Source organism: Pelmatolapia mariae, linkage group LG7 (assembly GCF_036321145.2).
Source record: "Pelmatolapia mariae isolate MD_Pm_ZW linkage group LG7, Pm_UMD_F_2, whole genome shotgun sequence".
Classification (NCBI taxonomy): Eukaryota; Metazoa; Chordata; class Actinopteri; order Cichliformes; family Cichlidae; genus Pelmatolapia; species Pelmatolapia mariae.
This window is the reverse complement of record NC_086233.1, coordinates 49,669,330-49,681,852: the sequence shown is the minus strand read 5'-3', so window position 1 is coordinate 49,681,852 and position 12,523 is coordinate 49,669,330. Positions and strand designations below refer to the sequence as shown.

The 12,523-nt window shown below is 41.7% G+C and overlaps 1 protein-coding gene and 1 long non-coding RNA gene across 2 annotated transcripts in view; one reads left to right on the top strand and one right to left on the bottom strand.

The window, feature by feature from the left end:
• On the top strand, positions 1 to 2,695 carry LOC134631494 (uncharacterized). The gene is made up of 3 exons (XR_010094403.1): positions 1 to 93; positions 752 to 830; positions 2,578 to 2,695. It is a non-coding gene; the product is annotated as an uncharacterized LOC134631494 (long non-coding RNA).
• A 3,957-nt stretch (positions 2,696 to 6,652) lies between these two features.
• LOC134631805 (long-chain fatty acid transport protein 2-like) overlaps positions 6,653 to 12,523 on the bottom strand; it is a 15,994-nt gene continuing 10,123 nt past the window's right edge. The window contains exons 10-11 of the mRNA XM_063480361.1: positions 6,942 to 7,072; positions 6,653 to 6,829 (exon numbers count right to left, since the gene is read on the bottom strand). Coding sequence (XP_063336431.1) covers positions 6,653 to 6,829; positions 6,942 to 7,072 — 308 coding nt within the window. The remainder of the gene's footprint in view (positions 6,830 to 6,941; positions 7,073 to 12,523) is intronic.

Genomic DNA, 12,523 nt, shown 5'->3' with positions numbered 1-12,523 from the left:
CTTCTAACGGTCCAGACCTGGTCCAGACAGACTCCTGCTCAGCAAGGGAGCCCAGCAGCACCCTGCACCGAACCAACAACCTTCTCTTTCAATGTAAGTATATCATTAGACTTGAAACGTATATCAACTGTAACCATAGTTCGCTTAGTCAGTTTTCTTGTTGCATTGAAAGCGTTCCTCTGTTACAGGCTTCGCCTTCAGTCCTGTTTAGTGTTCTGGAAAGTTCATGCTAATGCAGCAGGTTGAAGATTTTAGCTAGCTTTACTGTGAAACAAACACCTGTTTAATTTACCAGGAGCAGCTAAAGACAATGTTCCTTTTTGATTTCTGTGCCAAGTCAGTGAAGTCACTGAGGGGTTATGTATTTCATTGGGACCTGCTTCTGCCATCCTGACCATTGTAGAGGAAATTTAAAAAAATATATGAGTTGGGTCAGTCATATACTCTGAATAAGCTCACTACACTTCTTAAAACTGAAACAACATTATCTGATGAGGGTATTTCCAGGGTATTTTTTTTATTTATTTATTTTTTTACCAAAATCCATTATGTTTCAAACTACTGCTATACCAAGATGCCTTTGAAGTTGTTAATCCTTTAGGTTATAGAAATAAATAGATACAATTTTAGTTAAAGGAACCTTGTTTTGCATGCTGGAGATAATTTGGGCTCACATTGCACTGGTGGCTTCTGCTTTAGTCGTACACAACATTTCTGTAGATACTGTTTAATGACGCAATCTGTTTTTCAGGGTGGTGATCCAAATCAGTGTGGAGCAGAATGCACCATAGAGATGTACAACTCTCCTGTTGAACACCTCAAGACTGAAGGTACACCACATATAGAAGGAGTAAAGTTTGAGTCAGTTTTCAACTGTTTAAAATATTTTCACATCTGTCAGCCAGGTTTGCCATTTTGATTAGGATACAAGATTTTTATGGCATTTTGTCATATGATGTTGTGGTGTTTCTTAAATTTTTTTGTGAAAAAAAGAATGGTTCACCTACTCCATTCTGAATTGGAGCATTAAACAGTTTAAATACTCTGATACTTCTTCAAAGCCGTGTGAGGTCAGTCTTCAACAAACTCTCAGGACAGTTAATACAAAACTGGAACTTTTTAAGGCTGTTGCCTCTCATAATTGATGACGTGGTGGAATGGAAGATGGAGCAGATGATTTTTACCCCACTGCATCCAGACTGCAAATGAATCGCGCATGTGCGAAGCCACTGCTGGCATGTGATGTGCAGCAGCAGAAGAAAATGACCTGTGAGGCTCAGTAACAGAGATTTTATTAGAAAACTACAGACATTTTGCGCTGAAAAATATAATTTTTTTCCCCAATGCATCATGATAACTTCATTTCAGTTTGTTTCTTTTCATCAACAAATAAAGGAGGTTACATATAAGCTACTTTTTTTATTGCTCAAAACTTGTCTGAACACAAACTGCACTTGTTGGTCCACTGTGATGTATGTGGCTGAAGAAAACAAATTGCTGTTATTTTTAGGTTGTACAGTCCTGATCAAAAGTTTTAGACCATTTGAAAAATGGCAAAAAAATCATATTTTGCATGGTTGGATCTTAACAAGGTTCCAAGTAGAGCTTCAACATGCAACAAGAAGAAATATGAGTAAGGCAAAACATTTTTTGAGCATGCAATTTATTAAAAACAACGCTTAAACTGAAACAGGCTATTTTACAGCTGATCAAAAGTTTAGGACCACACTTTCAAAAAGCATGGGTAAACCCCCAAAACAGAAAGTTCCAAACTTGAACTCAGTAATTAATTGGACTGCTGTTCTTGTTGATCACTTCGTGCAAGCGTTTCCATGAGGTGAGTGGGAACATTTCTCCAAGTGGTGAAGAGGGCCACACGAAGGGCGTCTACTGTCTGGAACTGTTGTCCATTCTCAGTTGGATTTAGATCAGGGAAAGACGCAGGATGGTCCAAAAGAGTGATGTTATTCTCCTGGAAGAAATCCTTTGTCCTGTGGGCATTGGGTACTGTAGCGTTGTCCTGTTGAAAAACCCAGTCGTTACCACACAGATGAGGGCCCTCAGTCATCAGGGATGCTCTCTGCAACATCTGGACATAGCCAGCAGCCTTTTGACACCCCTGCACCTCCTGAAGCTTCATTGTTCCACTGAAGGAAAAAGCATCTCCCCAATCATTGTGGCACCCCCTCATCTGTAGGGCGAAGAAAACATCTCAGGTGGGATCTGCTTGTCATGCCAGTAAGGTTGGAAACCGTCAGGACCATCAAGGTTGCATTTTTTTACAGGAGAAAAAAAAAATGTTATATTTTTTTCTCATCAGAGAATTGGTTTTTGAAGCCCTTCAGTCTCAGATGCCATTTGATGGTTATGGGGGTGCAGTCGGCACCACTAATGGCCTTAATTCGGGTTGAGGATTTTTTAGGTCTTCCACTTCACGTTTTTGTTGCATAACCCCCAGGATTATTTAAGAAATGACCATCTTAACTGATTAATTGTGTCAGCTCTATTAGATGTAAGATTGTATATTTGCTTTTGAAATGGTCAGTTTGCTTCATTGTGCTTTGTATTTGCTTTCAGACTGCAAGGAAAGAAGGCTAATCTACACCGAGCATCTGAAGAACAACATGCAAGTCCTCCAGCACATTGAATCCAAAACCTGTTCCAGTTCCTCAGACACCGTCAGAGACTGTTTTGAAAGCCCTCTACTATCAATCTGGATAAAAAGAAACTTTGTCAACCACTGCAAGTATCAAGTATTTTAAATTTTGTTTGACTGTTTATTATGTACTTATTTGTTTTTGGTTGTATTAAGTTTGATATTAATTAGATCAGTGCCTTTTTAGTCATTAATTTGATTATTAAATATTAACTGTTTAGGGCAGCTCGGTGGCACGGTGGTTAGCACTGTTGCTGCACAGCAAGAAGGTCCTGAGTTCAATTCCACCATCAGGGTCTTTCTGTGTGGAGTTTGCATGTTCTCCCTGTGTTTGCGTGGGTTCCCTCCGGGTACTCCAGCTTCCTCCCACCGTCCAAAGACATACAGTTTGTGGGGATAGGTTAATTGATTAATCCAAATTGCCCATAGGTGTAAATGTGAGTGCGAATGGTTGTCTGTCCTTGTGTTTTAGCCCTGTGTGTACCCTGCCTCTCGCCCTATGAAAGCTGGGATAGGCTCCAGCGCCGCGACCCTGAAAAGGATAAGCGGAAGCGAATGGATGGATGGATGTTAACTGTTTGATTTAATCATTGTCTCTACTGGTTTTTATTAATGTTTCTAGCAATTTATGACAAAAAGTCAGAGAATGTAAGTTTTATGCCAGTTAGCCCTATTATGTTTATTACCTCATTTGTTGGACCTTAATTTTTTTAGACGACCTTCTGGCTACAACAGCTGCCAATAATTTCGTGTAAATATGAACATTTGAATAAAAAGGCATGTTTTGTATTATACAGCTCTTCTGTGCTTTGTCAATAGGAGACGGTAATCAAGCTTATTAAAATGTATTTTAACTGGTTTACTTTATATTAGTTTTTTATTTCAATGTAATAATTGTACAAAAACCAAAGTGTGAAATTCAATAAGTATACCGTTATGTATTCTGCATTATCACTATATTTTCCACGGTGAAATTCTGGCAACCACAGCTGCCAGGATTTTACTGTAATATTCAACTTTTTAGGTATGAAACCGTATTATTTTATACAGTTTCACTATATTTAACAAAGTAAGACTGTAATCAGGTTAATGGAGTGTTTGTTGCTTTTACATCAGTTACCATGAACAGGTTTCTGATTCTTTATTGTGAATTTTACATTTATCAACAAAGTATACCGTTATATATTCTACATTATCACTGTATTTTCCACGGTGAAATTCTGGCAACCACAGCTGCCAGTAATTTACCGTAATATTCAACTTTTTAGGTATGATACCGTATTATTTTATACAGTTTCACTATATTTAACAAAGTAAGACTGTAATCAGGTTAACGGAATGTCTGTTGTTTTCACATGAATTTATGTTTAAATTCAGTCATTTACTGTAAAAATAATAATTATTATTTACTGTGAAATTTAAGGTTACCAAAATAGGATACCGTTTTGTGTTCTACATTTACAATTTATTTTTCACGGTGAAATTCTGGCAACCACAGCTGCCAGTAATTCACCGTAAATTCTACAATATTTTTTTACAGTGTATGCATCAACAGAGCAAATTTTCCCTCGGTTGATGCATAAAATTCTCTGATTTGAATTTCTCCAAATCGTCTCACAAAGTCCCTCCAAACATCTGCTCTGATCCCGTTGTCTACTGCAAGTCTGACTTTGTGGATTTTATTACTGAGTTTCTGTTTGAAGAGAAAAAGAAGAGATAACGGATAATTTCACCTATGTACTGCATGACTGTGACATATTTTCTGTAGTCATCCCAGAACTGGGAAGCAGGGAATTTACTGCTCAGCAGCACCTGGCTGCCAAGTCAAACGACTGTATAGGGTCCTATGGATGTGTTCTTTTTCACATGACCATATGTCCCATTTAAGATGATGTTGCCTCTCTTGACTGTTTTCAGTCTGCCTCAATATGGAAGATTCCTACAATTTATCTCAAAACACACTCAGCAGGAATAATGTTACTTTAAGATTAGGCTTAAAACTTTCCTTTTTGTTAAAGCATATAGTTAGGGCTGGATCAGGTGACCCTGAGTCCTCCATTAGTTATGGTGCAATAGATGTAGACTGCTGGGGGACTCCCATGATGCATTGAGTATTTCTTCTTTAATCACCTTTCTCACTCACTATGGGTTAATAGACCTCTCTGCACTGAATGATACTTGTTATTAATCTCTGTCTCTCTTCCACAGTATGTTTTTTATCCTGTCCTCCTTCTCTCACCCCAGCCTGTCACGGCATGGCTGCCCCTCCCTGAGCCTGGTTCTGCTGGAAGTTTCTTCCTGTTAAAAGGGAGTTTGTCCTTCCTAGTGTCGCCAAAGTCATATGATTGTTGGGTTTTTCTCTGTATGTATTATTGTAGGGTCTACCTTACAGCACCTTGAGGTAACTGTTGTTTTGATTTGGCGCTGCATAAATAAAATTGAATTGAATTGAAAATACTCTGACTTTGGCATAAACAACATGAAATCATGTATCAGCAGTTCAGGCTACTGACGGTGATTCAAAGGTATGGGGGATATTTACTTTGAGCCCTTTAGTACAAAAAGACATCACTAAAGCCCGGTTACTCACTACTTATATTAGATGATCAGTTCCTTTGCTTGCCCATATTATTATTATTATTATTATTATTGCAAATATATAGTGCACACAAAGTGCATACATAGTCTACAAACTACAGTGTCCAATGATAACAACAAATAAGGCAGTGAAAGAGACATACAATATCAGAATGTCTTTAAAAAATATGATAAAATGCATAACATATACATCTATCCATCCATTTTCTTTCACTTATCCAGGGCTGGATCGCGGGGGCAGCAGCCCAAGCAGAGAAGCCCAGACCTCCCTCTCCCTAGGCACCTCCTCCAGCTTCTCCAGGGGAACACCAAGGCGTTCCCAGGCCAGCCGAGAGATATAATCTCTCCAGCGTGTCCTGGGTCTGCCCCGGGGCCTCCTCCCGGTGGGACATGCCCGGAAAACCTCACCCAGGAGGCATCCTTGTCAGATGCCCGAACCACCTCAACTGACTCCTTTCGACGTGGAGGAGCAGCGGCTCTACTCTGAGCCCCTCCCGAATGGCCAAACTTATCACCCTATGTCTAAGGGAGAGGCCAGCCACCCTTCAGAGGAAGCCCGTTTCCACTGCTTGTATTCGTGATCTCGTTCTTTCAGTCACTACCCACAGCTCGTGACCATAGGTGAGGGTAGGGACATAGATCAACCGGTAAATTGAAAGCTTTGCTTTTACACGCAGCTCTCTGTTCACCACAGACCAGTACAGCGTCCGCATCACTGCAGTCGCTGCACCAATCCATGTGTCGATCTCCGGCTCCCTTCTCCCATCACTCGTGAACAAGACCCCGAGATACTTGAACTCCTCCACTTGGGGCAGGAACCTGTCCCTGACCCAGAGTGGGCACTCCACCCTTTTCCAGCTGAGGACCATGACCTCAGATTTGGAGGTGCTGATTCTCATTCATAAATATATATAAACTATATATTTATACCAATAAATATACATTTATTGATATATTCATATGCATATACACAACTCCACTATCCAGTAACTTGAATTTAACTTTGTGATTATTGTTGCTCCACTGTTATCCTGGGTAAAACTGGAATATTGAAACTAACAATCTTAAATCAGTTGGGCATAAAGAGGGCAAAGTAACAAATGTATGAAAAAGATGTTTGCTCCCACACTCCCTAAAACCTGCACAGACCAGAATGCATTGAAGGAAGAAGGTGCACAGCAATGCGTTTACTTAATTGAAACAATTCACTGAGTGAACTCACAGCTCAGTACATCCGTAGAAGGATAAATCATTAAGGATGTGTGCCTAGAATCACAGCTAAAATCAAATTATGAAGGCAAAGATATAATTTAAAACACCTTATAAATAAAATGTGCAGCCAGAAGTGCCACGCTGTCATCTCAATGATTTGCTTACACGTGAAAGAGGTGATTTTCTTTATATTTTGATATTTCCTGCTATAATTGAATCAAATACATCTGGCGTGAGTGGAGTATAATTCTTCTCTTTTTCATTCAGAAAGTAGAGTGGGTCTGTTATTTCATTTGGGTTGAAGCCCTGCTCCACTACTTTCGTCTTTATTAGCTTGAACGTGCCTGTAATGTCCAGTGACCTCTGTAATAAATCACAGTACAACCAATTATTAGTGGACAAAATAAATCATGCGAGCAACAAAGAGGCTAAACCTCAAATGCAAAAAAGTGTAAAATAACTGGAGTAAACATACTTGAATCCTCACAAAGCGTGGCCTGGCGTAGGACGGCAGGAAGTCCTCAACATGTTTAAAAACAGTTGTGGAGTCAAACTTCAGTCCATCTTTCAAAGTAACAGCAGCCATCCCGGCTCTTCCCTCCTGACCTGAAGACAAAAGTTAAACAATCACAAAACAGGAGTTAACAGAAGTTCAGTATTGCTAATTAAAAGTGTCAGTACTGAGCAAAAGTCTTGAGCCACCACTCATCTCTTCATATTTTGACTTTGTCAATTGTTCTTATGCAATAGTTTTCCAGGCTTCCTTAAGATCTGTCACACTCTTTCTTTAGACATTGGCTGCTTTCTCATTCATTTTTAGTCCAGTTCTTATCTCCGACCATTTTAAGAGGAATGTTTTTTTGTTTGTTAGCCATATGACTGTCATGGTCCTCCAGTCCTGTGCTGGCTCCCCATTTCTCTCTCCACTGCCTATCTTTTGTGTGTGTGTTGCGTGCGTTGTGTGTGTGCGCGCGCGCACGCTTGTGCATGAGAGAAAAAAAAAAAAAAAAAAAAAAACAAAAAAAAAAAAACACACAAACAACAACACACACCAAACAAAACCAAACCAAAACAAAAAAACAAACAAAAAAAAAAAAAAAAAAAAAACACTTTTTGATACAAGGACAGGTCATTCCTCTGCATGTCTTTTAGTCCAGCATGCCTGTGATGAAGAACTCACTTGTTGGTAATCCTGTAATCAGCTGGTCACTACTTAAGGAGAAGGAAGGCGTTCATTTGATGCCTGATTGTTAAACTGGATACAGTTTAACAGTCTCTTACCTGACAAATTGTAGGGCTGCCTTTGTAAAGCTTTAGCGTATTGTGTTCTCCTCTGTGCAGATTTTTGAACATTCACTGTAAATAAATGCACTAAGCCTCCCAAGTCCACATCTTGAATCCAGAAGTTTGCATTAGTGATGACATTAACACTGACCTATAAATCATTCAAACATTTAAAAAAAAAAAAAAAAAGGCAGAAGTTGTATTTAAGTAGCAGTTAAGTAAGCAGTTTGGTCCCATTTTATTAACCCTCATAATGTTGTCCCGATTTTCATACACCTGTGGTCCTCAGGGACAAAAGAATGACCCAAGGACAACACAATTAAAGCTTGCTTTACTTTTTCTTCAGCGGCTGCTCAAGTTGGTTACGGTCCATTCCATCACAGCCAACGGTGTTTCCTGGATTGTGTTATCTCCTGTCTGGTTCCTGTGGTGGGCTTAGGTGTCCATAACCCTGTGGAATAAACCTTTTTTGCACCTATTAACCTGGGCTTTACAGACAACTTCTACTCAGGCTCCAGCTCCAACAAGGACTGCTCTAATATATCCGCAGTCCTTAGCAAATAGAACGTACATTATAAACATTTTTTTTTTTCTTCCAATGGATTGGATCTCCTTTTTGTGACTGAGACATGGATGAGAGTTTGAGAGTCTAGTCTAGTTATTTCTGAACTGCTACCTGCTACGTCTTCCTGGGTTGCTTTGCCCACAACTTTTGTAACCTCTTCCAGGGTTGCGTAAGTAGTTCTTCATACCAGCCCCGTGCTCATTCTACCAGATCTAAATAAATAATTCATAGTGGAAGTTGACGCATCAGACACTGGAATGGGAGCTGTGATCTCTCAGTTAGAGGCGTAAGATGCATCCATGTGCTTAACAGTACACTATATTACTCTGTGTCGGGGGACCCGATCCTTGGGGTGGACCAATTTTTGGCACAGCATGTTTTGGGGTTTAAAAGCCACAGAGACGCGGTGTTTAGAAAAAAATGCGTCTCAACTGCTCAGATACTCCTGACACATACGGGATCACTGCAGGTTTTTGGTTAGGCAGCTGTTGTCCTTCTCTCCTGGATCGGCTGGAGCTTTCTTTTGGCGCCTTCCCAGTTTTGACAAAAGTCCAGCTGGGATAACCACATTTACTCAGGGCCTTCTTGATGTGATGTTCTTCTGCTTCCCTGGCCGCCGTGTCTGTGGGGATGGTGTTCGCTCTGTGTTGTAGCGTCCTGATGACACCCAGTTTATGCTCCAGTGGATGATGAGAATCAAACCTTAAATACTGATCCGCATGCGTAGGTTTACGGTACACAAGGAAGGGGTCCCACTCAGACCCATAGTCAGTAGCATAAACTCAGCCACTTATAACATTGCGAAACACCTTGCTACCATCCTTGCACCTCTCGTGGGGAACACCCCACACCACATCAAGAACTCCATCGACTTCACCGACAAAGTCCAGAAACTTACCCTGGACCCAGATGAAACCATGGTGTCCTTTGATGTAGTCTCTCTCTTCACTTGCATATCCACCACAGAGGCAATGGAGACTGTCAGAAAACGACTACAAGAAGACAGCTCCTTGGAAGAAAGGACCAACTTCACACCCGATCAGATCTGCACACTGTTAGACCTCTGCCTTACCACAACATACTTCAAATACAACAAAGGCTTCTTCAGACAAAAACATGGCTGTGCCATGGGCTCCCCCGTGTCACCTATTGTAGCCAACCTTTACATGGAGGAAGTGGAAAGGAAGGCTCTTGGCTCTTTCAAAGGAAGAGTACCCAGCCACTGGTACAGATATGTAGATGACATCTGGGTCAAAATCAAAACACAAGAAGTGGAATCCTTCACTGCGCACATTAACGCTGTGGATAAAAACATCAAGTTCACCAGGGAAGACACAAAGGACAACTGTTTGCCTTTCCTGGACTGCGCCGTGCACATTGAAGAGAATGGCAACCTCAACATCGAAGTTTACCGGAAGCCCACACACCTCCTCTTTGACTCCCATCACCCTCTGGAACACAAACTTGGAGTAATCAGGACCCTACACCACCGTGCAGAACATGTTCCCTCTAAGTCTGAGGGAAAAAAGAAGGAACACACACACACGTAAAGGAAGCACTCAAAACGTGCGGTTATCCTAACTGGGCGTTCATAAAGTCAGCAAAGAGGCACAGAAAAGAAGATCAGACACCAGCGAGGGAGGATAAGAAAGACAGACGCAACAACGTGGTTATCCCCTATGTAGCCGGTGTATCAGAGAAACTCAGGAGAGTTTTCTCCAAGCACGACATCCCAGTGTACTTCAGACCCAGCAACACACTCAGACAGAAACTGGTTCACCCGAAAGACAAAACTCCAAAACACAGACTTAACAACGTGGTGTATGCTGTACAGTGCAGCGAGGAATGCCCAGACCTCTACATTGGAGAGACCAAACAGCCACTTCACAAGCGCATGGCACAGCATAGAAGAGCCACCTCCACAGGTCAAGACTCAGCAGTCCATCTGCATCTTAAGGATAAAGGTCACTCTTTCGAGGATGCCAATGTTCACATTTTGGACAGAGAGGACAGATGGTTTGAAAGAGGAGTGAAAGAGGCCATCTATGTCCACTGTGAGCGACCATCTTTGAACAGAGGCGGTGGTTTACGACACCAACTGTCTGCCATCTATAATCCAGTTTTGAGTTCCCTCCCCAGACGCCTTAATGCCCACTCACATCCTGGGCCATCTGACCTCAGGAATTCACACGACAAGGTGGGGCCAGGTTTCACAATGAGCTCACCCGAAACCCTGGCTGATTAGGTCCCACACCCGCTTTCACACCTTGGCTCATGTGATTAGAGGATCACCAGGGGGTCCTTTGTCCCTCTTTGGGGGGGATACTCCCACTGGGTTTAAATCTGGGACTCTCGGCCATTTGACCTTAGAACTGAAGAAGCTTCTCGGATGAGAGGTGAAACGTCTTCAAGCAACTTAAAGAAGTCCAGACGCTTTTCTTTGCTAACTCCTTTGACTACGATGACCTGGATGACTGAGAACCTTCACAGACATACGGTACACATCAGCTTTTAGATGTCCCCCATTACTGAGGGAAATCTCACAGTCTAAGAAGGCTAACCTGCCACTTTTCATATCCTCCCTGGTGAATTTGATGTGTCGGTCCACCGAGTTAATGTGATTCGTGAATTGTGGTACGTCCTGAGATTTGATTTTCACCCAGGTGTCATCCACATATCTAAACCAATGGCTTGGTGGTGTTCCAGGGTAGGATGACAAAGCCCTCTTTTCCACTTCTTCCATGTACAAATTGGCCACGATGGGTGAAACTGGGGAGCTCATGGCACACCCATGTTTCTGCCTGTAGAACTGACCCTTGTATGTGAAGTAGGTGGAATGAAGACACAGTTCCAAAAGCAAACACACTTGGTCGATGCTGAGAGTGGTCCTGTTGCTGAGATTGGGGTCATCTTGTAATCTCTTACGAACTACCTCCAACGCTTCCGTGACTGGGATGCAAGTGAAGAGAGATGTAACGTCGTACGAGGCCATGGTTTCATCTGCCTCCATAATGACATCTCTCACCTTCTCAACAAAATCCAAAGTGTTCTGGATGTGGTGTTCAGACCTGCCTACCAATGGGTTGAGGATCGAAGCCAGAAACTTGGAGATGTTATAGGTGACCGAGTTGATCATACTGACAATCTGTCTTAAAGATGCACCCTGTTTATGTATCTGAGGTAAACCATACAGACTGGGTATAGCCTGTGGTATGAAGTCCAATCAATAGCGTTTTCTTTTTCTAACTGCTTCAGACAGTCTATTACCCTCTTCCTGTTACCACTTCCTGGGTCTCGTTTCAGGGGCTCATAAGTATTTTCATCACTGAGCAGTGACTAAATTTTCTCATGATAGTCTTTCTGGTTTAGCAATACTGTGCACCTACCCTTGTCTGCCGGAAGGATGATAATGTTTTCATTACTCAGTGATGTACTGTTTATAAGATTGGGGAAACCTGCAGTCGGCTGAGACTGAAGAAGTCACTTGGATAAGTGATGAAACGTTTCTCCCACTGAAAAAGCTACGTCCAGATGAACAGAATCAACTTTTGGAGATTTACTTACCTGGATGATTGAGCATGCATCAAGACATCTTGTCACTGAGTTACCGCTCTCATCAGGTAACATAGTTATTCGTACCATCATGGACCGTTTTTCCAAGGCTGTACCACTTTGTGGCCCTGCCTAAACTGCCCTCAGCTCTTGAAACAGCAGAGTTACTTGGCCAATATGTCTTCCAGCTTGACGGCTTCACATCTGACATTGTCTCCGACTGAGGACCACAATTCACCTCTTGCGTCTGGAAAGAATTTTGCACCACCCTTGAGGGCACAGGCCAGGTTGCTCTTCAATGCATATTTTCTTCCAACCAATCCACCTGGTGCTCCCAGTTGGCGTGAGTGAAGTAGTCCCATAATTCCATAAACTCTGCAGCCACTGGCCTTTTTTCTTTTAATTTCTAGCTCCGGTGAATTGACACATGGGAGTGTGTCAAAAAGGGGTGGGGGTATTTGAGGTTTAAGATGAAACAATGGTTTCTATGATTATTTATATGATTTTTTTTTTTTTTTAGGCTGAGTATCACACTGGGACAGCAGGCTAAATGAAACACATGCTTTTTGTTCACACGTTAGAACGTGTGCAAGGAGGGAAAATGTTAGGATTGATTTTTTGATTTCTTTTACTAAAATAAGCGGTTATAATCATTT